General features: G+C 42.7%; 1 protein-coding gene across 1 annotated transcript in view; it reads right to left on the bottom strand.

Annotated features, from left to right (window-relative positions):
* Positions 1 to 26,068, bottom strand: part of LOC131591493 (kinesin-like protein KIF2A) — a 114,252-nt gene that overhangs the window by 70,034 nt on the left and 18,150 nt on the right. Inside the window, exons 2-6 of the mRNA XM_058862262.1 lie at positions 16,467 to 16,561; positions 12,294 to 12,410; positions 11,798 to 11,852; positions 7,554 to 7,676; positions 6,881 to 6,981 (exon numbers count right to left, since the gene is read on the bottom strand). Of these exons, the coding sequence (XP_058718245.1) occupies positions 6,881 to 6,981; positions 7,554 to 7,676; positions 11,798 to 11,852; positions 12,294 to 12,410; positions 16,467 to 16,561 (491 nt within the window). The remainder of the gene's footprint in view (positions 1 to 6,880; positions 6,982 to 7,553; positions 7,677 to 11,797; positions 11,853 to 12,293; positions 12,411 to 16,466; positions 16,562 to 26,068) is intronic.

The raw sequence follows: 26,068 nt of genomic DNA, 5'->3' as shown, positions 1-26,068 counted from the left end.
GGTCGTAATGCCTCTGTAATAACATATTTAAAAAGGGGAAAAAAATATTGCATGGAAGTACTTGGGGCCAGAGAAGAGCAGAGTGAAAATATTTGAGAGAAACAACTACAGACACCAAGGTTGGGGGAGAAGGAGGGAGAGGAGGTGCTCTAGGTGCCAGAGCTGAGATTCCCCTGCAGCCCATGGTGAAGACCATGGTGAAAGAGGCTGTGCCCCTGCAGCCCATGGAGGTCCATGGGGAGCAGTGGTCCACCCACAGTCCATGGAGAAGACCCACTATGGAACAGGTGGATGCCCAAAGGAGGCTGTGACCCTGTCTGAAGACCCTGTTGGAGTTGGCTCCTGGAAGGACCTGTGGCCCTGTGGAGAGAGAAGCCCATGCTGCAGCAGGCTTGCTGACAGGACTTGTGACCCTGTGGGGGATGCATGCTGGAGAAGCCTGTTCCTGAAGGTCTGCACCCTGTGGAAAGGGACCCACATTGGAGCAGTTTGTGAAGGACTGTAGCCTGTGGGAAGGACTGAAGTTGGAGAAGTTTGAGGAGGACTGTCTCCCATAGGAGGGACCCCACACTGGAGAAGAGGAAGGAGTCCTGTCCCTGAGAAGGAAGCAGAAGCAGAAACAACATGTGCTGAACTGACCATAACTCCCAATTCCTGTCTCCCTGTGTCACTGGGGGAAGGAGGTAGAGAACTGAAAATAAAGTTGAGCCTAAGAATGAGGGAGGGTAGGGGGAAAGGGGTTTGTAGGATTTTTTAATTCTACTCTGAGTGGTAATAAATTCAATTAATAGCCCCAACTCTAGTCTGTTTTGCCTATGATGGTAATCAGTGAGTGATCTCTCCCTACCCTTATCTCAACCTATGAGCCTTTCATTATATTTTCCCTCCCCTCTCCATCTGAGGAGGGGAGTGATAGAGCAGCTTTGGTGGGCACCTGGCATCTGGCCAGGGTCAGCCCACCACAGGATTATCTCTTCAGAGAGACTAACACATACACATACAGGCTGCCAACAAGATTGCACTACTAGCTTTGCTAAAAATTTTACACTTCTATGACAGCAAGTAATTTAATATTAATAGATTTTCTCAAAGGATTAATGTAGTGGGTTGACTCTGGCTGGATTCCAGGAACCCACCAAAGCTGCTCTATCACTCTCCTCCACAGCTGGAAAGGGGAAAGAAAATATAATGAAGGGTTCATGGGTTGAGATAAGGACTGGGAGAGATTACTCATCAAATACCATCATGGGCAAAACAGGCTCAAATTAGAGACATTAACTGAATTTTTTGCTAATAAAATCAGAGCAGAATAATAAGACAAATAAGACCTTAAAAACACCTTCCTTCCACCCCTCCCTCCTTCCCAGCTCTACCTCCTTCCCCCAGTGGCACAAGGAGACAGGGAATGGGGGTTATGGTCAGTTCATTACATGATGTTTCTGCAGCTGCTCAAGGAGAGGAGTCCTTCCTCTGCTCCACCATGGGCTCCCTCCCATGGGAGACAGTTCTACATAGACTTCTCCAACGTGTCTACCTCACAGGCAACAGTTCTCTGTGAACTGCTGTAATGCGAGTCCATCCCATGGGCAACAGTCCTCCCCAGTTTGCTGCAGCATGGGTCACTTTTCCACAGGGTGCAGTCCTCCAGGGACAGGCTGCTACAGCATGGGCCCCCCATGGGCTCAAAAGTCTTACCAGGAGCCTGCTCCAACACAGGCTTCCCATGGGTTCACAGTCTCCTCCTAGGCATCCACCTCCTCTAGCATGGATCTCCTCCATGGGCTGCAGGGGCACAGCCTCTTTCACCATGGTCTTCACCATGGGATGCAGAGGAATCTCAGCTCCAGTGCCCAGAGCAGCTTGTCCCCCTCCTTCTCCAGTGACCTTGGTGTCTGCAGAGTTGTTCCTCTCACATGTTCTCGCTCCACTCTTTTCTGGTTGCAATTGCAACTGCTCAATACATTTTTTTTTTTCTTTCTTAAATCTGCTATCACAGAGGCGTTACCATCACTTCTAATTGGCCCAGCTTTGGCTAGCAGTCCATTCGTCTTGGAGCCACCAGGGATTGGATCTGCCAGACATGGAGGAAATTTCTAACAGCTTCTCTTAAAAGCCACGCCTGTAGTCCCCCAGCTACCAAAACACAGCCATACAAACTCAATAAAACTAACAACTTCATTTCTTTCACATAAGTTTATAACAACTTACTGGCAAACTGCATTATGCAAAGCTAATTTATAAATGCATAGACAGGTATGAAAGAAAAAGAAAAATTTACTGTTCAAACATGAGTCTAAAAGAGATCTCCTATAAAACATCAAAGATCATAAAGAACAATTTATCATAATGCTGTAATTAACCCCATGCATCAGAGGGTTAGGCTTGGGGAAGAGTGGCTGGAAACCTGCCTAGTGGAAATGTTATACTAACAAACAGGGAAGGCATTGTTGGAGATGTGAAGATTGGGAGCAGCCTTTGCTCTAGTGACCATGAGATTGTGGAGTTCAGTATTGGGCAAGGAGGAAGCAGGGCAGCATGTAAGATTACAACCCTGTATGGATGCTAAATGCAAGCAACAAGCAGGGAGCACAGTGCCTGTGGAAGAGCAGTCCGCATAACTTTCTCAGACTCACCTGAGAAAGCAGCCTGGAAAATCATAAGGAGGAATCAAAACAATCCTCAGAGATAGAAGACAGCCTTGCAAGTATTGCTTGTCAGTTTCTTGTTTTCTTGCAAGAGAAGGTTGAGGGGTGGTGTACACCACTGATCAATGATGGTGATGTGTTAGTTCACTGACCAATAAGAGTTTTACCTTTCTGTACTTTTGCGTATTGGTCTATAAAAGAAGATCTGAGGTAATAAACCTTACGTGCTCCTGTTCAACTCACAAGAGATTCGTGTCGTACTGCCTCTCCATTCCCAATAGTGCGACAACCTTGGACTTCAGGAGAGCTAACTTAGCCTCTTCATGGATCTTCTTGGAAGAATCCCATGGAAACAGACCCTGCAGGGAAGAGGGGTCCAAGAGATTTTGGTTGATATTCAAGGATTGCTTCCTTCAGGCTCAAGAACATTGCATCCTGATGATGAGCAAGAAATCAGGCACAGGGGTCAAAAGACCTGCCTGGATGAATGAAGAACTCTTGTCATTACTCATGCAAAAGAAGGAAACACACAGGAGGTAGAAGCAGGGTCAGGCCACTTGGAATGAATAAAGGTTGTCAGAGTAAGTAGAAATTAAATGAGAAAGGCCAAGGCCCATCTGGAATTGTCTGGCCAAAGATGTCTAAAATAACAAAAAGGGCTTTTTCAAATACATCAATAACAGGAGGAAAACAAAGGATAATGTGGGCCTGTTCTTAAATGAATGGAGGACCCTGGTAACAGAGGACACAGAGAAGGCAGAGGTACTGAATGCCTTTTTTGCATCAGTCTTCACCAATAAGACCAGCCCTCAGGGATCTCTGACCCAGGAGACCAAGGTAAAGGAATGGTGGGAGGAAGACATTCCCTTGGTCAAAGAGGATTGGGTCAGAGAACACCTAAGCAAACTGGACATTCAAAGTCTGTGGGCCCTGAGGGGATGCATCCAGAAGTACTGAAAGCACTGGCGGACATCATAGGGAGGCTACTCATGATCATCTTTGAAAGGTTGTGGAGATCAGGAGAGGTGCCGGAGGACTGGAAGAAAGCAAATGTCACCCTAGTCCTCAAAAAGGGCAAGAAGGAAGACCCAGGGAATTACTGGCCAGTCAGCCTCACCTCAGTCCCTGGAAAGGTGATGGAGTGCCTCATTCTGCAGGCCATTTCTATCCACATGGAGAACAAGAAAGTGATAAGAAGCAGTCAGCATGGATTCACTAAAGGGAAATCATGTTTGACCAGCCTGATTACCTTCTAAGATGAAAAAACTACCTGGATAGATGAGGAGATAGCAATGGATATTGTCCACCTGGACTTCACCAAGGCATTCAACACTGTCTCTCACAACATCCTCATAGGCAAACTCAGGAAGTGTGAACTGAATGAGTGGACAGTGAAGTAGGTTGAGAACTGGCTGATCAGTAAATCCCAGAGGGTCATGATCAGTGACACAGGGTCTAGTTGGAGGCCTGTCATTGGTGATGTCCCCCAAGGTTCAATACTAGGCCAAGTATTGTTTGCCTCTCAGCACGTTCACTGATGCCACAAAGTTGGGAGGAGTGGCCTATACCCTACAGTGCTGTGCAGCCCTTCAGAAGGACCTTGGCAGGTTGGAGAGATGGGCAGACAGGAACCATCTGAAATTAAACAAGGGCAAATGCAGGGTCCTGCACCTGGGGAGGAATAACCCGAGGCATCAGCACAGGCTGTGGCCAACCTGCTGGAAAGCAGCTCTGTGGAGAAGGACCTGGGGGTCCTGGTGGACAACAAACTGTCCATGAACCAGCAGTGACTTTGTGGCCAAGAAGGTCAATGGTATCCTGAGGTGCATTGGGAAGAACATTTCCATCAGGTCAAGGGAGGTGATCTTGCCTCTCTGCTCATAGAATCATAAAATGGCATGGGTTGAAAAGGACCTTAAAGATCATCTAGTTCCAACCCCCTTGCCATGGGTAGAGGTACCTTTCACTAGACCAGGTTGATCAGAGCTCCATCCAGCCTGGCCTTGAACACTTTCAGAGATGGGGCATTCACAAGTCCACTGGGCAATCTGTTCCAGTGCCTCACCAGCCTCACAGTTAAGAATTTCTTCCTAATATCTAATCTAAACCTACTCTCAGTTTAAAGCCATTCCCCCTTGTCCTGTCACTCCATACTCTTGCAAAAAGTCCCTCTCCATCTTTCTTGTATGTGCCCTTCAGGTACTGGAAGGCCACAATAAGGTCACCCCAGAGACTTCTCCTCTCCAAGCTGAACAAACCAAAATCTCTCAGCCTTTCCTCATAGGAGAGGTGTTCCATTCTTCTAATCAACTTGATGGCCTCCTCTGGGCTTGCTCCAACAGGTCAATGTTCTTCCTGTCTTGGGGACCCCAAAGTTGGATTCAGTACTCAAGATGGGGTCTCACCAGAGCAGAGGGGCAGAATCACCTCCCTCAACCTGCTGGTCATGCTTCTGATGCAGCCCAGGACATGGTTTGGTTTTCTGGGCTGCCAGCACACATTGTTAGCTCGTGTCTAACCTCTCATCCACCAACATCCCCCAAGTTCTTCTCCATCAGGGCTACTCTCAATCAGTTCATCCCCCAGCCTGAATTGATACTGGAGGTTGCCCCAACTCAGGTGCAGCACCTTGTACTTGGTCTTGTTAAAACTCATGAGATTCCCATGTGCTCACTTCTTGAGCTTGTCCAGGTCCCTCTGGATGACATCCAGTCCTTCAGGTGTACCAACCACAGCACTGAGCTTGCTGTCATCAGCCCTAATGAGGCCACATCTGGAGTGCTGTGTCCAGTTCTGGGCTCCTAAATACAAGAGGGACATGGAGCCTGTCCAGCAGAGAGCTACTAAGTTGATCAAGGGTCTAGATAATCTCTTTTACAATAAAAGGCTGAAAGAGTTTGGCCTGTTCAGCCTCAAAAAGAGATGACTGAGAAGGGATCTCATCAATGTATATAAATATCTAAAGGGAGGGTGCCAAGAGGCTGGAGTCAGGCTCTTCTTGGTGGTGCCAAGATATAGGAGAAGACGCAATGGGCAGAAACTGATGCACAGAAAGTTCCATCTTAACATGAAGAACTTCTTTACTGTGCGGGTGACCGTGCACAGGAACAGATTGCCCAGAGAGGTTGTGGAGTCTCCTTCACTGGAGATTTTCAAGGACCACCTGAATGCAATCCTGTGTAATGGGCTCTGGGATGACCCTGCTTGAGCAGGGAGGTTGGACCAGAAGACCCCATTGTGGTCCTTTCCAACCTTACCCATTCTGTGAAAAAGACCTGGGGGTGCTGGTCAATGGCCAACTGAACATGAGCCAGTATGTGCCCAAGTGGCCAAGAAGGCCAATAGCATCCTAGCTTGTCTCAGCAATAGTGTGGCCAGGAGGACCAGGGCAGTGACCATCCCCTTGTACTTGGCACTGGTGAGGCTGCACTTGGAATCTTGTGTTCAGTTTTGGGCCCCTCACAACAAGGAAGACATTGAGGTACTGGAGTGTGTCCAGAGAAGGGCAACAGAGATGAGGAAGGGTCTAGAGCAAAAGTCTGATGAGAAGCAGATGAGGGAGCTAGGGAGGGGGAGCTCAGTGTGGAGAAAAGAAGACTCAGGGGACATTGCTCTCTACAACTCCTTGACAGGAGGTTGTGGTGAGGTGGGCATTGGCCTCCTCTCCCAAGTAACAAGTGACAGGACAAGAGGAAATGGCCTCAAAACATTTTTTCATGGAAAGGGTTGTCAAGCATATGCTGCCCAGGGAAGTGTTCAAAAACATGTGGATGTGGCACTTGGGGGCATGGTTTAGTGGTGAACACAGTGGTGCTCAGTTGATGGTTAGACTTGGTGATATTAAAAGGCCTTTTCCAACATTAACCATTCTATGATTCTATTAATGCCTCCTGTAGAATAACAGCCCTATTTAAATTTGATTATTTTCATCAATATACTTTCCTTAAGCAATAGCTACCATCAGGACTTCATTTTTAAATAATACACAGAATGCTAAGCAATTGTAAGCAATTATTTCTGTAGGAAAGAAAAAGGGGGATAACTGACTAAAGAAAGTTATCAAAGCAATGCAACCATGTACTAAAATACTTATCAAAACCACATACAGGATGAAAGCATTTAATCTCAAGATTATTATAGTTCATAAAAATTGTTGAAGACTGAAAAAAGCACATAATTTTGCAAACAACTTCTTTTCCTGATATACATTTTCCATCTGAGCTAAAAATACTAACCTGAGCTCTTTTTTCTCTAAGTTCCTGCTGCTGTAACCTTCTTTTTTCACGTTTCTCTTGCAGTTTTTCAACCTCTTTTACACAATTGGATTTTCTACGTGCTTAAAGAAAATATAATTGAAAAATATTTGTAATGTTGCATGAATTTAGTATTTACACTATAACATTTAAATTCTATTAATTTATGAATAATTAAAATGCATTTATTTATATCAACTATCTTTTCAAGCATATCAGTATTAGTACAAAATAATTACAGCAATTTAATTCCTAAAATGTATATAATAAATGAATGCAAAAAAGCCATACTAATGGGACAATCATTACAGAACCAAAAATATAACAATGACCCTCAAAAAAATATATGGACATGTGATGATATTTGGATACATGTGATCTCTTGGTGTGAATTAAAAGAAAGCCCAGGTAAATGAAAATAAAAAAAACTACTGTCATAGTTAAAAAGAGATAAATGAAAAATAAATTCAACAGAAAGAACAACTATGACAAAAATGAACATTTGTTTAGCCACAGAACTCTGAAAAAGCTTCCTGAGGAAGCCTACAGGCAACATCATATATAGAACATTTACCATTTATGGACAACAACATAATTGAAAAAATGTACATGTAATGCCCAAAATGAGTGAATCTTTGATACATAGTTTACATACAAGGGGGTCCAAATTCCTTTTTTGCAGCTTGAACTGGCGATATATCTGAAAAACTACCATTCTGTTGTGAGGAAGAAGATTGTTCAGGAAGCTGAGTAGACCGTGTGCGTGCAGAACCAACCACTGCAAATGGAAAGTATAAAGCTCATCTAGATACAGAAGAGTAACATTTCTATCTGATTCTGAAATGCTTTATGACAAGATAAAAAGAGGCCTCTTTCAAGACAACAATTTATTGAGGGGAGGGAGGGGGGAGCCATACATGTAGAAAATCTATTAATAAAGACATTTGGTATGCAGCTTCTTTTATCCTAGTGTTATACACCATCACAACATAATTAATAAGTACCAATGCTGCATGTGCATATTTTTAAATACTCCCCTACATAATTAATAGAACTTATTATGTGCATAAAATTATGTACTTGAAGATATGCAGTTTTGAAGTTTAAAGTGTTGAAATTTTATTTATATTGTAATTATACACAAAAACCCAGTAAAAAAGTACTCACTGTTTCACATTCTCTAGATGTTACAAAACGGTTCCACCCCATTGAACCTACAACATGTGGATGAGTAGAGTGATAGAAATGAAAGGCAGTAAAGTGCAGCTCAATTTATAAGCGGAATAAACATGCCTTTTTGACACTTCTGGAAAGCTAAACTTATTGATTCTATGATATGGATGCTGAATGCAAGAAAGCAGGCAGGGAGCACAGTGTCTGTGTGAAACTAAGTCACATAACTTTCTCACACTGGCCTGAGAAAGTGTGGTATGAGAAAACATAAGGAAGAATCAAAACAGTCCTTGGAGAGGGAAAACAACTTTTGCAGGTATTGTTTGTCGCCTTGTTGTTTTCTTGCAAGAAACGGTCAAGGAGTGGTGTTCCTAACTGTCCAATGATGGTGATGTATTGGTTTCATGAGCAATGAGAGTTTTACCTTTTTGGACCTTTTCGGAACTGTCTATAAAAGATCTGGAAGAATAAAACTTGCTCTCTTTTGCAACCAAAGCTAAGAGAGTCTGTGTTGTACTTTCGCCATTGCTAATAGAGTGCGACACTATGATATGTGATAATGGACTCTAATTTCTGAAGATGCAGAGTGATGTCTGTTCCCAGTGAATGCAGTGAGAGTGGCATGCATGCAAGCCTCTGGTAGAGCTGAATGTTTTGTTTTTCGGTTGCTTCAAGCAGCTCTACTTTAGATGGCCATTTTCCTGTACACGTTCCTAACAAGATCTGCCAGAAGAGTACAAAATTGAAGGTAATACTTGATTAGTAGCCTAGAGATGATATTCCACATGAAGACCTGTGGAGGAGGCCCTGTCCTCTGAAAGGCATCTGAGGCATCCTCTCTGGAGATCAATCCCCTAAGATAAGATAAAACTGCCTAATCACTGTGACTAAGCGGTGGACCCTTTCCTGCTTCAGGACTCCATGTTATCTCCCTGCTAACTATTGGTCACCTTATCCCCTCTCAGACAATTGGTCCCCTTCCTAATCCTCCCCTTCCCTATAAAAACCCCAGCTTTTACCCAATTCGGGGTTAGACCATCACTGGCCCCTTTCGCTGAAGCCTGCATTAAAGGACTCTGCGGAATGCCATATGGCCTACCGGTCTCTTGTCTGCATCAGCAGGGGAACCCTGGAACAGAGCTGGCTAGGCTGAACAGAGCTGATCACAGGGCAGAAAGAGCTGCTAAAAGAGCTGATCACTTAAAGCCTTTGCCCGTGCTCCTAGGGTTATCCCTGGCTGGAAGCTGCCTGCAGAACCCCGGACGGCGGCTCTGTCCTCTGGGACAGCCTGGCTATCTGGGCTCATTGCTGACAGAAGCCGAGGGTCGGACAGGCCCCCAGGATCCCAGCCTTTCAACAAAGACCAGCACACTGTGCAAAATGAAGAAAACTATTGAAACAGGTATCAAATGGGATAGAGAAAACAAATCTCCAGATCATCCCAAATATGATAGATCTAGTTTATATCATGAATTAACTACACTAAACAAGACAGTGTGCTGAGAAAAGTTTAATTATAAGGCCAACAAGGAACAAATCCTTAGGCCAACTGTGAATAGTAAGATGCACAGGACCTATTAAAATACAAGCTACAGGGTTATTCCATACAAAACAGACCATTTACTACAAAAGATGACATATATGGATGTGAGGAAAGCCCATCAAGAAGATATAATTTAAATTTAAACCATATTGGTTTGAAAAAAATCCCCTTTTCATGAGATTTCTGATTTAACACCCCCAGAGGCAAATGGCAGAAAGTCATCCCAATCATCCACCAGAAGAGTCTGAACACATAAAAAGATGTACAAAACCACTTGTTTTACAAGCTTAAACAGATGGAATGGAATCTAGCCTACATTAATGACAGTAGATTAACATTTGGAAAAAGAATCATTACCATCATCAGTACGAGTTAACTTTAATGTAAGAGAGGAAATGAAAACAATAAGAAATAACTATTCTTTCTCCTGTTATTAGATGCATCTTTATTCATACAACACAAACTTTTCACTTATCCTCCTGTGATATTTGAGCATTTTTGTATATTTTTCACTATTAACTGTAAAGTGAGAAATAACCCATAGGGTTAGAATTAGAAATGCATAACTATCAAGAAATGTTATATGAGCAGAAGATTAAAATGTTCACATATATTTTTACTTCCTTGAAAGGGTGTGTTAGTTTAATACAATCTGGCTTTTAGTGGGGGTGGCGAAAGACACAGAGGCTGCTTCTGAGAGAAAAGTTCCTCGAAACTTCTATGTCTAGCAAAGTCTATCCATGAAAGCTGACAATGAACATATTGGCTGGACCAATTACACAAGTTAGTAATGCCTTCTGTGATGACATATTTAAGAATGAAAAAACGTGTGCAATCTTTCTTCCTCCCCTCCAAGGGGTGGTGAGGGGGCCACTGGGCCCCTACCTGGCAGGGCTGCTGGAGCCCTTCTCGGCCAGGGCCATGCCACCGGGGGGCCATCCCGGCACCACCAGCAGCCACGCAGCTGAGATCATGCAGCTGTGAGTGTCCATGCAGCCGGGGTGGTGCGGCTGAAATCACACAGCTGGGGCAGCATGGTTGGGGTGGCACCACATGGCTGCTGCTCTCTCATCATGGCTCGCAATGAACTTCACTTGCTTAGCTGCTTTTAACCAGCCATGCTGCAGACAGAAAGTCAGGAGCAGAAGCAGTAGCTTTTCTTTTTTTTCATGTCCCTGCATGAAAAGAGGCACTGAATGGAGCTGGTAGCTGGCACCACCTGCGTGGTGCTGGCGGGGACCATTTGGCCAGCAGCAAGGGAACTTGAGAACAAACCAACCTATGGACACCAATTTTCTCCCAAGTCAGAGAAAAAGAAAAGGTGAAGACACGTGAGAAGAACAACATGGTGACACTAAGGTCAGTGAAAGGAAGGAAGGGGAGGATGTGCTCTGGGCATCGGAGCTGAGATTCTTCTACAAGCCATGGTGAGGACTATAATACAACAAACTGTTTCCCTGTAATTCATGAAATGCATGGGGGGATGCAGAGATCCACTTGCAGCTCGTGAGAAAAAGGTGCTCACACTGGAGCATGTGTATGTTGAAAAGCTATAATCTAGTGAGAAACTTGAACAAAGAAAGAGGACCCTTGCTTCCAGGGATAGAGGAAGAGGACACTTGCTTTTATACTAGAACAGCTCATCCTTAAAAACTACACCCCATGAACTAAATGACCCATGAAAAAACATTTGTGGGAAGCAGCTTTGAGTGGGACTGCTACTTGTGAAAATTAGAACCATGTTGGAGTTCACAAAAAAACTGTCTCCCATGGGAAGGACCCCATGGCATAGCAGAAGACTCCTCTCTAAGCTAACTGAAGAAAGCTTTTTAGAAGTGAAAAACTGACTAAAAACACCATGTTTTGTCTCCCTGTGCTGTCAGTGGGAAGGAAAAAAGGGCTGGGGGGGGTGTAAGTGTTCTAAAGGTTTATTTTAATTCTTATTATCCTCTTTAAATTCTGTTAATAAATTTTTCTTTATACCTTTTAAGTTTTGAGCCTGTTTTGCCCTTAAAGTGTTTTTCCAATCCTTACCTCAATTCATGAACCCCTTTAGTTGTTCTTTCCCCCTCTGCTCAACTATAGCAGAGAAGAATGAATAAATGATTTTTCGTGGGTGCCTGGTGCTTAGCCAGTGTCAAACCCTGACAAAGGGAAAGAGATAACATTTAGATAACATTTACCTCTGTTATCTCTGGCAGGAGTGTCATTCTTAATAAGTGCCACAGTTCGTCGACTCTAAAAGAAAGAAATATCTGTTATTTGATCACCTTATTACTGAAAACGTAGACTGCAGCCCTACCTCTGCTACTTTCCAGTGAATAAAAATAACATGACATCAGCAATATAAAGAGGTGATTGCTGCCAAATCCTTCACAAAAGAGTCCAGGGTGAAGACTGCTTGAACTATGCATACTCTTTCAAAACAACCTCCAAAACATTTTCTATATTTTTCCTTGATCTATATTTAGTTATATAAATAATAGTCCCCAATTCCCTCTCTGCCAAATCTGTTCTTATAAAATTGTTAGAAACCCTTATTCAGCATAGGAAAAAGAAAGGAATGCAGTTATCAAGTAGCTCCACAGACACAAAAGTTAGATTTAAAAATTCAAGCATAACAACATGTATAGGAGTACTGAAAATTTAATATGAACATGTTGCATAATTATTACCAACCTTTACAATTTTGTTTACTTTAGCTGCTGAAGTAAGTGGTGGTGTCTCTGGACTAGGTTCAATATCTTCATCAGATACAAGATCTGGGTTAAGTGAAAATATGCTCTCCAAGTCAATCTGTGTAAAAGAATATAAAATACATTTATGATTCTTAGAACATATATTCACCCTCTCCATTTCTCTTGATATTTTTGAGAATAAACAATAAATATATTTAGTGCTTTGACCCCACAATTTGTTAATTTTATAACCTGAATGATCTTATTTTCACTAAAAGAGTATAAGCTTTGGTCTTCATGTAAGTTTAAAACGCATCCTTCAGAAAATAGATTAATTAAAAATAACCAATTGTAGAGGCCTGGACAACAAGGAGTTAATTCACTGCTACATCTCAAACACTGATATCTGTGCAAGTGGGAAAGTTAGAACAGGATGTGGCTGGAGAGGAAGGCCATACAAAGGTAGGGCAGCACCTTTCTGGGGCCCACTTCCCTGTTCTGGCCCACAGTGACTTCACAACATAAAAGACAGTGCAAGCGCAAAAGTGGGGTCAAGAAATGGGCATGAACTGTGGACAGAATGCAAATCCAATAGAGGAGGATAGAGACCACCAAAGACCCTCAAAGTCCCCCAACCAATTTCCAGAAAGGCTTAGAAGAGCATACTGTGCATGCTACTTCATTGACATGGAGAGCAAGAAACCTAATCCCAAGGTGGAATAAACATCTATAAAAAGGTACCTCCACAAAGCCTGGGTGGTACCTCCAGGACTTTGAACACCCCTGTTGTATTGAAATATGTTATGAGAAATGGTTTCTCCCTGTCGTCCCCCCTCTGGATCTGTAAGAGACGCTTTTGGGGTGTGGACGGTCCGGGACACCGCAGAGACCTCTATAGTTGAGTTAGAAGTTAGTAGTTTATTTCAGGGTGTGGGAGAGAGAGAGAGCCTGCTAGGAGCTAACAGATGGACCTCAAAACAAGCTCGGAGAGAACAATACAAAAGGGGGTAAAATATGAATACATGAGTTCAAGACTTAAGATTGCTAAGAAAGAGAGTAACAGAACAGAAGTGAGACAGCCGGGAAAAAGAGGATAAAGAAGAGCAGGAAAGAGCAGGAAAGAGAGCAGCAAGAGTGTAGAAAGTGTGAGGCAAGAGAGGCAAGAGAAACAAGAGAGACTAAGAGAGACCAAGAGAGCGAGCTCTTCTTTAGAATTATTTATATAATCTATACCTTTGAATATTCTATTCCTTTACTAACCAATCTTCATAAGTATACTAATACAGTAACATTTGTGTGCGACCTATAGAAATCGCTGCTTTTGCATATTTTTAGTTATCTCAGGGTCCTTCAGACCTTTCCTTATAAGGCTGGGAAGAGGGGTCTCAGCTTAGTTTTACTGGGGGAAAGAATGTGTTCTGGCATACCAGACCGGTTTCTTTGAATTATTCAAACCGCGCTTTCATTTGTATTTCTTCCTTAGCCTTTCTGGCTAAAGAGTCATATTTATAATTTCTTCCTAATTCTACCTTCCCAACAGGATCTGTGGTTGTGTTGGTTCCTTCCCCCTCACTCCTCCCCTTTGGTTTCTCCCCATTGGCTGTAACCTGCCTTCCCCCGCCCCCTTTTCCCTCTGCTCAAAAGTTCTGGCCCTGAGCAATTTGTGCTCTCTTCCTCCCCTGGAAGCGTTCTGGAATTAAACTGAGGGACACAGTCCCGGGAAGAAAGAGCCTCCTGGTCTTTTATCTTTTGTCCTTGCTAAATCCCCTTCTCCCCCCGGTGGGCTGCAGCTAGTTGGCTGACTTCCTGGGGGTGAGAGCAGAGGGATATTAGCACACCCCATCAGCTGGATCGACACTGGAACCAGGACTGGTGATCTCCTTTCCTCTCCTACCTGATCTCTCACTCTATCTCTATTCCTTCTTTTTATTTATTTCTCTTACTACTAGAAAATAAGGGCAAAACTTATACCGATTTCCACACCAAGTGTATGCTTTGATAATAAAATTTTGCAAACTTTTTCGGACCCTTCTAGCTTTTGCCATTCCTTTTCAACAACAGGCATCTATGAATCTAGGGTGCTCCCTTCCTCTTAGGAGTGGGATGCAACACCAATAAGTATTGATAATTCTGTAAAGTGATTAAATTAAAACAGAAGTAGCTAGTATTACTGTGGTAATTTGTCAGTTACTGCAAAATATAAAAGATATTTTGTAACATAAAAAGAAAGATATCTCAATTATTTGAAATTTCCCAGACAATGCAAAAGAAACAGATGAACTACAACCCAAGAAATAATAGCAGTTGAAGCCACATCAAAGTTATGATGCTATTTTTTCATTGTAAGTGTTCCTCATTAAAAGAGCTGCAAAATGTAGGGAGGAAAAGATGGGAACTTAAAAATAACTGGTTTCATATCTATTGAAACTCGGCTCCCTAAAAATCTTAAGTAGCTTTGGTCTCTATAGACTGATACTTCCTCTGGATAGACCTTTCAGAAACCTCACTACTCTATGGATTCTGTGTCTAGCGAGATGAGTCCAGCTGATGAGAACACCAGGACATTCTCACAACCTTATTTTTCCTTTTTCCCGTGTTTTGACAAAACTGATGAAATGCTATTTCTGACCTGCTTCTCCAAATCTCAGCTGAAACTGGCTAAAATGGTCCAAAATTTTCCAGAAGAGCAGACAGCAAAGCATAACTGAGACAGACACAGTTTCTTAAAGAAAGCAGGGCTGGAAAATTATTGACTAAAACAAACAAGCAGTTCAATCCCTCAATATTACAAACAGAAAAAGATTTTTAATCCAGCTCCCTCTGGCTTCTTGTCTGAATTGCAAGTCATTCTCCCTCTCAAAAATTTGATTTTTCTACTTGCAAAAAGGGGTAAGAAGTTCAGACTTTGTAATCTGTTTCAAAATCAAAAGATGAAAAGCACTATATAAAAGCTATAACAAAGAGCTCAGGAAGTCAAATTTAATACAACAGAAACCAACATTTGCCTAATAACTCCCATTCAAAAGAGTCTGTAACCAATGAATCGTCTGATGCCACTTTGGTTTTTGTCTTTTTTTCCCTTATATATTCTCTGTATTCTTTACACATATATTTGAAATCTATTGTATTAGTGGCTAATTTTCCCAGTAACTTTCCATGCCCTTTCCCTAGGCAGAAAGAAAATAAATTTCAGAGCTCCAAGCCCTGGGGGTACAAGGCCCCTAAGCTATCTTGGTTCTTCCTGGCTACTAAGGTTGAGAATAAATTTTTGCAATAAACAAAGTACAGCTAGTACTGAGGGAGGGAAGACTTAGAAAGGGCTTGACCCAGGGGCAAATTGCCTCACCACTTGTGGTCCTAGTTGGTGCTTTTTAGTCAATTATGCTAATTCACTAAACCTATAAAACTGTATGCACCCCCTGTAGGGGTGGGCTTTTGTGCCCCTGGAAGCCTAAAAATAAAGATACACTTTAATATTACTGCCTATATTCAAGTTATCTTAAGTTTTATTTCTAAGTTGAAAAAGGCAACAGTTAAGTTGTGAGACATGACCGCTCTCTTTAAAATTTTAAAAGGTTTATTAAACCTTAAAAAATACAACAAAACACTGAATAAAGAAAAATTACAGCATCGCTGGGAGTTTGTGACTGGCAGCTGCATGCTCACTCACAAAATGGCTGCATAGCCTTTTATAGACCTAGTGTTGCATCAGGCAACCTTGGCCCTTCCCAAAGTCTGTCAGTCAACTCTTCTCGTTGTTCATTCGTGGAGACTACTTTCTTGCAACTTGATTGGAGGTCAGGTGTTGTCATGCCACACCTCCTAGTAACAAGCCTCCCCTATCCCAACTACCCCATGCAAGGGGCACATGTACACACCCTCCCTCCACATGCCCCCAACAACACCCGGGGTGGGGGGGAAGAAGGGGACTATGGGGAGAACAGAGAACGTCCAAACAACAAATCACAATAACATAACTATACATCAATAAAACTTCTCTTAACATATACATAATAATAATCCCTTAAATGTGAGAGCAAATCATCACATGACTTTACCTATAACAAGTAAATTAAGATTTATATTTTCTCCATTTCCAGTGCAAATTCCAAAGCATAATTAATGCAGATGACACATTTTTTAAAGAGAAAAGTTCTAAAATAATTAGGTTTACCTCTTTGCCTTTAGTATCTCCGTTTTCAATCCATTCAACAGTTACGCTTTCATTATCCTCATTTAGAGATGTTACCATAGCTTGGTGAATTCGGCCTAGAAAGGAAACACAAAATACGAATTAACAGATGAAATTTTTTTTTTCCAAAAGTTATTTTAAATCCTGCTCTGAGAAATGCAGATAGAAACAGAATAAAAAAAAAAGGGGGTTAAAAAAAAAAGAAGTGGTAAATAGAAAATTATTCCTGGCCACACTGTAAAATGGCTGAGATTTGATCTAGTCAGGAGCTAGACCTGGCCAGAGGCTCTAATGGGGCAGTCAGTGTACAAGTGAAAAACAATAAACAAAAAACTGAGTGGCAAGTAAATAAAATATCATGTGAAAGACACACCACTTGGACTCTTTTCTGAGTCTCCCTTTAGTGGGAATGTTTCCTGAGGTTCATTTCACAAAGGCTTGCTTGTCTCTGTTCTAGGCTGATATAAGCATCCTGACATAGGAGGGAAGTCCCCTGAAACTTTATTCTGATATCCACTTCTCGTGGGTATTTAATCAGCTGACAATTCAACTAAAATTAAATTGCTTGCAATTTAATACAAATCATAATTTATAAAACAATTATTAACACAGACTGTTATGCTGAAGTTAAGATGCCATTACTGACTTCAGCGAAATATCCAAAGCCAGAAAGCCCCCATAAAGTACAATAAAGCCAATAAGCTTTTAGTAGGAATAAAGATTTTCCTTCTCAAACACATAGTGTATTGCATTTTTTAAATGCTATCCATCATACTTTCTCTTATTTCCTGTTGTGAATTCATATTGCAAATATTGGCTTTTCGCAAGTATTATGATAAATGTTATATGCTATATGCTTTCGCTATATTCTTCTCTCTCTTAGCAAGTTATAGGCTTAGAAAGGAATTCTGAACGGTAGGGTTATGTTTCATCTGGACAAGGCAAGATAACTCCAACAGGCAGGACAATGGGAGGACCAAGCTGTTTTCAGCAGAAGGACAGTGGAAACCAGGCTGTTATCAGCAGCAGGAAGTGGTGACCAAACTGTTATCGGCAGCCAGGACCAGGCCGTTGGCAGCGGGGGAAGGATATGAAGCCCAGCTGCCCTCAAAGGAAGGATGAGAGGCCTGGACTGTTATCAACACTGACCATTTGCAGAAGAAAGGAAACCAAACTCAAAAATAATGATGATCAGCAAAAATAATGATGATCAGCAGAAATAAAAACCATACAGAGCATGTTCTAAGAAGGCAGAACCAGGGACGGGACATGCTTTGAATATGCATTAAACCCTCACAGCAGGATGGGATAAAAAGGGTGTTCCCAAGATACCAGGTGTGCTCTTGGTAGTGCGCCAAGGCACCCGGCCATAACTCTTTGCTTTATTTTATGTCTCTTATTGTCTTTATTAAACCTTTTTAAAATTTTACAGGAGTGAACTTCGTTTTTCACAATAATTTGGGGGTCTCGTCTCGGATGAAGCACCTCACCCCAGGAGAACCAGAAGATCCCAAGCGGGGGAAGGCGCCTCCCTGCCAGCTTTGGTAATCCGCTTTGGCTCTTCTGGTGTCATCGGTGGTAGCAGGGCAACACCCAGAGGACAAGAGAGAGACAAGTAAAGCAAAGAAAAAAAAGAAAAATAAAAAATAAAGCACTCCTTCAAAACCCCATAATCTTTTGGGACCTGAACAGGAATTGGTAAGTATTGATCAGGGGGGTGGAAACGGGGGGATGAATGTGTGTGAATGAGACGCAAGCTGGTTACCCCAGACCTGCAAAGCGAGAACAGTGGTCCATAGTACCACGGTTCCTATCTTTCGCGAGAAAATAGGCCGGGAATTGGACGAAGCGAAAGAAAAAGGAATGAAAGAATCCCCCCGGGGTTACTGGGACTGGGGTCTCAGGGAGGGGTTGGACCCTTGAAGGGAAGGAGCCGGGAGTTCTCCTAGTTCAGTGTACTAGGAGACGGGACAAAAAAAGAGGGTAAAAAAATAATAAATCCCCGGGAATATTGCCAGGTTGAGGGTGCAAACCACGGGAAGTATGGGATAGAATACCCAAGAAAATCTGGGGGGTTGGCCAGTGACATTAGAGGTACCTTATTATTGTATTGTCTTGGTGTGAGTGAAAATGAGTGAGGAAAACCTATTAAAGAAATGAGAATGAGTGCGTGAATGAGAGATCGTGTATAACTGTATCCTGAGGGGGGGGGGGGGGAAGGTGGACTGTAACAAGAACATTGAAAGAGGGATTTGCTTATTAACAAAAATTACAAGAATAAGAAACTAGAATAAAACTTCCAGAAGCCCTTTTTTCTCCTAATTACTTAACTATTTTCTTGTTCACATGACAACATATAGACAAAAAAAAACTTTGGTGGTTAAAACAGTCCTAATTCTTGCTATAGTCCTTTTATCAGTCTTCGTAGAGAAAAAGAAGTCTTCTTCTGCTAATCTATGGAGTTTTTCACAAGAAAACTATTTCTGTTATAGCTTTCTATTTCTCTGCCAGCTGCCTGGAAATTCTGCCATCAGTTCACTCTTCTCATTTCACGTCACTTTGAGGTGTTATGGGTCAATGAGTTTAGGGATGTCGTTTTTAAGGATGAGTTATTCAAAGGCAAAAGTTCTCTTCATCTGTTTTTGTGAGCCTCTCTGGAAACAGAAGTTTTCTCTTTGCCTTTTAAAGGCCACAAATTTTCAACTATTATTTCTCCCCTCCTGTTCCAGCATTTCACAGGATCATAACTACTTCACTATTTGTTCAAAATCTGCACTTTGAAACACTCTATTTTTCTCAATATACTCTGTCATGAATTAAAGGAGGTTTTTTTCAGAACGCTACTGTCTATCTTCATAGCTTTAACAGAAAAATATTTCAACTTATTAAAGCATCTCTTTATTTTCTCTTTCTTTTTAAAACTTAATTTTTTTCTTCACTGTCTTTGATGGTTTTATGGTGTCTCTTTACATGTTGATCACTCCCTCTCTCTCCTCCCCTCTCTCTGGAAAAAAAAAAATTAATTTGCAAGTCTTATCTAGGTAGTAAAAGAGTTAAAGTCTTGCTCAAGCTGTAGATGTTTATGGTGTCAGATTTCAGTTCAGCGGCAGAATTTGCAACTCAGGCCGGCCGGCTCCACTTTTTTTGCCCCCCACCCCTCCAATGCCTTGTCCGGCCTGGGGGAGGGAGGAGGCTGAGCTGGAGCCTGTTATATCTTCAGAAGCCGGAAACTAAAGAGTCAGAAATTCTCAGGCTTACATCTTAAGGTAGGTGTTCACAGGTTGATCTCATTTTTAATGGTCAAAATCACTGTCAAGTCTCAGAAATGGTTAGTTATTGGCTAGCAGAAAAAACTCCCATCAGCTTGCAGCAGTTTCAACTTCCCTAGCTCTCAAAGCCAAGCCTTAAAGGTGTAGAACTTAATATATAACATAAACCAGGCCATTTGGGGATACCAGTATCATAAAGTCAACCCAGGACACTCTTGTAGCACAGTTAGGCAAATCCACTCTTCCAATGCCAGCAAGTTCCATCTGTCTGCCACCCTGAGCCACACCCCAGAAGTCCAAGAGCCTCATGCAACTCCAAAAGCACAAGCCAATTGTCCTGGAGCAGTCCATATGCTGCTGCTGCTAGGCATCTGCTTCACAGTGAAACAAAGCATGGTCTTTACACATCTGCTCTTGTCTGGGTCTCCACCTTGCATCTTCTTTCCTAAGTTTCCCAACCTCACAAATCTCCTCCAGTTTTCTCCTCCAGTGATGTTTTCAAACTTCTGTTTCTGCCATTTCAGTCACAATTTGACAATTTTCCAAAGTATATGTTTTTATCCACTCTAAAACTCTTAGGACCTGCTAAAGGACAAAAAGGAAGAAAGATCTTATCCCAAATTATCTCACCTAAGAGTGCTAGTAACAGATGTATATTATTAATATATTTTTTATTGCAAAGGCTGCCTAAACATTCACACCTAGTTAAAATTAAGCAAAAAGGCTGCAGGGAAACATCAAGGAAAGTAACAGCAAATTTGTGTACTCAAATTTAACATGCAGAGAAAGAGACTAACTGAAACTCAGGCAAAGCATAGCACATGGGGGGGGGGGGGGCTTGCAGACCTGTGAGCACCCCTGGGGCAGCATTGCCTTCACATCACCAGCAACAGTACATTATATAGACATTTCTAATCTCCACACTTCTTGCCTAAAGCATAAGATTCAGTCCACCATTAAAGAAAATATAAACCCCCAAAATTAGCAAAACCCAAAATTTCCCCCTTTGTTTCACTTGGTTCCTTTCCTCTAGCATTTGCTCATGCTTCCAGTACCTAGGATTACACAGAGCGTTCAGTGTCTGATGGGAGCCATGAAAAGCTCAAACTTGCACTTGACAAACCTTCAATAGGACTATTTGTTGTAATATTTTCTATATTAGTAAAGGCCTGTCTGCACAAACCAGCCTTTGGAATAAGTCGTGATATTAAAGGCTAAGGTCCTTGAAACCTTCATGCAGAAGAGAGAGTAAAGCAAAACAATATCCTTGTGTATAGGAGAAAAAATGTAAACCTGTGTGTATTAGCCAATGGTAACTTGCTTAGCCCACGGACCCTGTAGAACCCTATAAAAGGTGTGCTAAAGATAGAAATAAACAGCGTTCACGTTTACTTCTGTGAAAGGTTGTGAATAGCTGGCGGTCTCTCAATAACTATCGATAATGTGAAAGCGAATAACATTCCTCTATGTGAAAAGCATGACCTCCCACCAATAAAAATACAACCAAAGTCAAAGACTTATTGTTAATTGAACTCACTTTGTTACTGCTTGGGATTCAACAATTATGTTTTACAGAGTTGGAATTGCAGAAGGAATATCATAATCATAGAATTGTTAAGGTTGGAAAAGACCTCTAGGATCACTGAGTCCAACTATTAACCTAGCACTGCCATCTTAACCACTAAACCATTTCCACAAGTGCCATATCCATGTGTTTTCTGAAGACTTCCAGGGATGGTGACTCTACCACTTGCCTGGGCAGTCTTTTCCAATGCTTTACAAGCCTTTCAGTGAAGAAATTCTTCCTAATGTCCAATCTAAACCTCCCCTGGTACAATTTGAGGCCATTTCCTCTGGTCTTGTCATTTGTCACCTGGGAGAAGAATCTGACCCCCACCTCACTACAGCCCCCTGTCACGGAGTTGTAGAGAGCAATAAGGTTCCCCCCAAGCCTCCTTTCCTCCAGGCTGAACAACCCTAGCTCCCTCAGATGCTCCTCATAATACTTGTTCTCTAGACCCTTCACCACCTTTGTTGCCCTTCTCTGGACATTCTCTAGAACCTCAATGTCTTTTGAAAAAAAAAAGGTGTAAGTCTGACAAAATTATTAATTATTCCCTTTTCCAGGGAAAGCTATTTTTAATGTAGGTTTTCACACAGCTTTATTACCTTTTGTCTAACAGATATAAAATTTACTTTTAAATACTTTGCAATGACCAAATTCTAAGACTGCAAAATTAACTCTACATAACACTCATCAATAGAAAAATGGCAACCTCATCTTTAAAACATCTTCACAGAGAACTACTGATATTGAAATCGGTTGGAGAATAAACTTTCAAACACAATTTGAAGTATTAGAAAGCAGGTATTCTTTATTGCAGCGCTGGACACACCCAGAGGATCTCTCCTTTAATTGAATGTGCTGTGAAACTTTACAACAGGGTATTTATTCCATCATGTTCATACATATTCATTACTACATACTTCCTAGCTAATACATAAACATCACGTTTTCTAGAACTAATTTGCATGCATCCGTCTCCTACTGGAAGTCTTTTTATGGTTCCAGAGGGTCATCTAAAGGGATCTCTGGTGGCCGTATTCATGGAATGCTTTGATATTACAGGTATTTCCTTGAACCTTTTTTTAGGGCATGCACTGTTGCCTTGTTATATAACTTGCCAAAACCCCCACTATATTCCTTATTTGCTTATTTACTGGTTCTAGCTACATTATCATCCTGTATACATACTTTTACTGTCGCCCTGAAAACTCAGCTTCTGAGCTTGCTAACATAGTTTTCCCAGGACAGTAACTGTAAACATAGATATGTGTACATTCTTTCTGTTACACGTCTTGTGATGGGCATCTCTCATGGCCAGTGCAGTTAGAAAGTGTTATCCTGACCATCCAATCCCTGGCTGTGGTCAGAAGCCTATAAATCCTGGGAGGAAAAATAAACTCTTCTTCTTCTTTCCACCACAACTCGACCTGGGTCCGTGTGATCTATTCACCTTCAGCAGCAACATTTTACATTCTTTTATCCTCATTTGCTAGTTAGTATTTAAGGTCTATCTAGCAACTTCAGGGGAACTGAAAACTTTTATTCTCTGTTACTTATCACTACCCATGGCTACTTTGTTTCCCAGGAGCAATTACAAGGCACAGAGAAGAGCGGCATTGTTGTAGTGCATCTAAAAATCTTGGTATCTCCCAAGGGTAAAACTCACCTCCGGTTTGTGTAAAGTTAGTTCCTACCTGAGAACCTTCTCCCTTCCCCCTTCCCATTGGCTGTGACCTCCCTGTATCCCCCAATCACCCCCGCCCCCTAGTATAAGAGATAAGACCCAAGGCTTTTTGGTCTCTTTCTTGCCCTGGATGGATGACATACAATAAACCTGGGATTACTCCAGCAAGTTTGGGCCTCCTGTGTCTAGATACTTTGAGTCTGTGTTGTATCCACTCCAGGACCCCCTCCGCCGCCTGTGTCCCGAGACAAGCGGGGCTCTCACCACGGGGGGTGGGACAGAGGGGTCACCCCGAGAAAGGATTACAACAGAGTGGCGCCCAGCCGTTGGGGCTGAACAAGCCCATGTTCAAAGGCTTATCAGAGCCAGGGCCAGCCGTTCTTTGGAGACTTTGGATGCCGTTTAAAATACAGCAAAAAAAAGTTTCCAAAAGGAAGTCGAAAATCCTCCGGCACCAGGGGACTGACTCCAGGGCAATGGGTATCTTTCCACCGCCAGAAATGACAGAACAAAGTAAGATTTAACTCCAACACCGGGCTGGGGGGGTGGAGAGTGAAATAGACCCCGAGGGACTGTGTTCCGTGTAACCCCTTTCAAGCAGCAGCCGTCCCAGGCTCGGCCACACAAGAGGTGGGGTTCCCACAGCCGTGGGCAGAGACGGGGGACAGGGAATTCTCCTGAGCTCTGCCACGTGTAAAGCAGTGGGGTTCCCCCAGCCATGGGCAGAGATGGGAGGAGAGGAAATTCTCCCTGCTGTCTGTACCAGTGTGAGTTTAATTGTAATCCTTGGGGTGCCAGTTTGTTTTCTGTGGTAGGGAAAATAGACAGATTGTGTGCAGAGCTGCCGTGACCTCCAGAATGGGATCCCAGCCCTCCACACAAGAAAGGAGTCATACACAAAAAAATACAGGATTTTTTAAAAACCACAAATGTAAAAATTTCAAAAAATAAGTTAAAACAGTTTGTATCATATTTGACTCAGCAAAGTGCACAGATCAAATTTTTGCAATTAGACTCAGTAATTGCCTGGAATGAAATTGGAAATTTATTAACCTTAAAAATAGAAGGAGGAGACAAATCGGCTCTGAAATTCCTCCCGGTTTTTCTTTTAATTCGAAAAGAACTGGTTAACAGAGAAATAAAAATGAAAGACAAACGGGCACTGCAGTATCCACCTAATTCCCCTAACTTTTCTCCCAAAACCTCTGCTCCTACACTGGAAGAGATACCCGGGACAAACAATACAAGTTCTAGTCCCGTGTGTCTCTCTCAGCCACCCAGTCCTGGTTCACAAACCATCAGGACCCCCTCTCTACACTCTTCTTTTCCAAGTGTTAAAGAAAATGTATCTTCCTATCCCCACGTGGCTGAAAGCCAAGATGGCACCGGCCACATGGTGAATTCCCCTGTGTATCCCCTTTCTCCTACCCATAATCCCTTCCACCCACTGGTTCCTGCCCCTAACTCTTATCACAATCCCTTTGTTCCCCCTGACATTCCACCCTGCACCACCCCCCAGCCTTGCTTGGCCCCACCCTATGACCCTGCCCCCCGAGGCTGTAACCCTATCCCTTATCCCTCCGCCCCCTGTCCCCCAGGGAGGAGGGGTGGGGAGAGAGAGAGTTACACCCCTTGCTCCTGCAGAGGGGCAGTGGGAGGGGTGTCCTGGCCCTGCCCCCCCGGGGGGGGGGGTTTGCGAGCCTACTGAGCCTGGCGCGGCAGGGTGCGGGCCCTCCTCCGGCCCCTGCGGGGGTGGGGTTGGATCTCTCCACAGGTCCAGGGAGGGAACGGGACCCCCAGAGCCTGGCGTAGCGGGGTGCAGGTCCCTGCCCAGCTCCTGCAGGGGAGGAGCTGGGCCTCTCCCCAGGTCCAGGGAGGGAATAGGGCCCCCAGAGCCTGGCTTGGGGTGGGGGGGGGGGAAAATCCCAGGGAGTACCAGCCCTGGAGAAGATGAAGTTATGCTAACAGCGACTTCTGTAATATACAATAGCAGCAGAGGAGCAATGCGATTACAGCATCAACCTTTCAATTACCAAGTAATCAAGGATATTTGTAAAATTAAGAATGATTTTGGTCGTGATAGCGAGGTCTTGAGGGGAATAATAATAACTACATTGAAATCACAGGATTTAATTCCTGCAGATATTAAAGATTTATTTCGGTGTCTGCTAACTCCCTCTGAATATGATCTTTGGGAAAGCTTATGGAAAAAATCATTAACAAAACTCCTAGCTGAACTCAAACAAAGTAATCAAAATGCATATGATACAGAGAACAATGAAATCACTTTAGAACATTTATGTGGGGAGGGAAATTGGATTAATCCTGCTGATCAAGTGAGAGTATTAACAAAGTTTATTGCAGATAAAGTTTGTGATATGGCTGAAAACATTTTTAAACAATTACCAACAGTTGATATTCAAGTCAGTTATGCTAATATTAACCAGCTCCCATCTGAGAGTTTCTTGCAGTTTGTAGATCGTCTTAGGCTACAGATACAGAGACAAGTCAAGGAACCAGTGGCCCAGACGGAACTGCTTAAAGAAATGGCCCAAAGGAATGCCAACGAGGCTTGTTGTAGAGTAATTCTGAGTCTACCTATTAATCCTCCACCCACCATAGCAGATATGATTGAAGCGTGTGCCCAGAAAGCAGATTTGTACAGTGTACACGACAAGAAACCAGGCAACCCAAGGACAGTGGCAGCAGTGACACCAGGAATGAACAAGCCACAGATGTCACCCAAACAGCTGCAGCACATCATCTGTTTCCAGTGAAGAGGCCAGGACATTTTGCAAGGAACTGCCCTCAAACCCAGCAACAAGGGAAACACCAGAAAGAAGCTGTGGCAAATAAAAAAAACTGAAGTCAAAGCGCTTTTCTGTCAAGTGCAGAGACATAAAAATGACAGACCTGAAACAGGAAAAAGACTCTGTTTTAATAGGAAAAGGGGAGGAAAGGGAGCGGGGTGGGAGACTGCAGAAATATAATTGTGAGGAACATTTGCCTAATAAGGTCTGGTGTTGGGAAGGTAGAATTAGAAAGAAATTATAAATATGACTCT

This window comes from Poecile atricapillus, chromosome W (genome assembly GCF_030490865.1).
Source record: "Poecile atricapillus isolate bPoeAtr1 chromosome W, bPoeAtr1.hap1, whole genome shotgun sequence".
Classification (NCBI taxonomy): Eukaryota; Metazoa; Chordata; class Aves; order Passeriformes; family Paridae; genus Poecile; species Poecile atricapillus.
The sequence above is the reverse complement of the archived record's forward strand: the minus strand, read 5'-3'. Positions and strand labels throughout refer to the sequence as shown.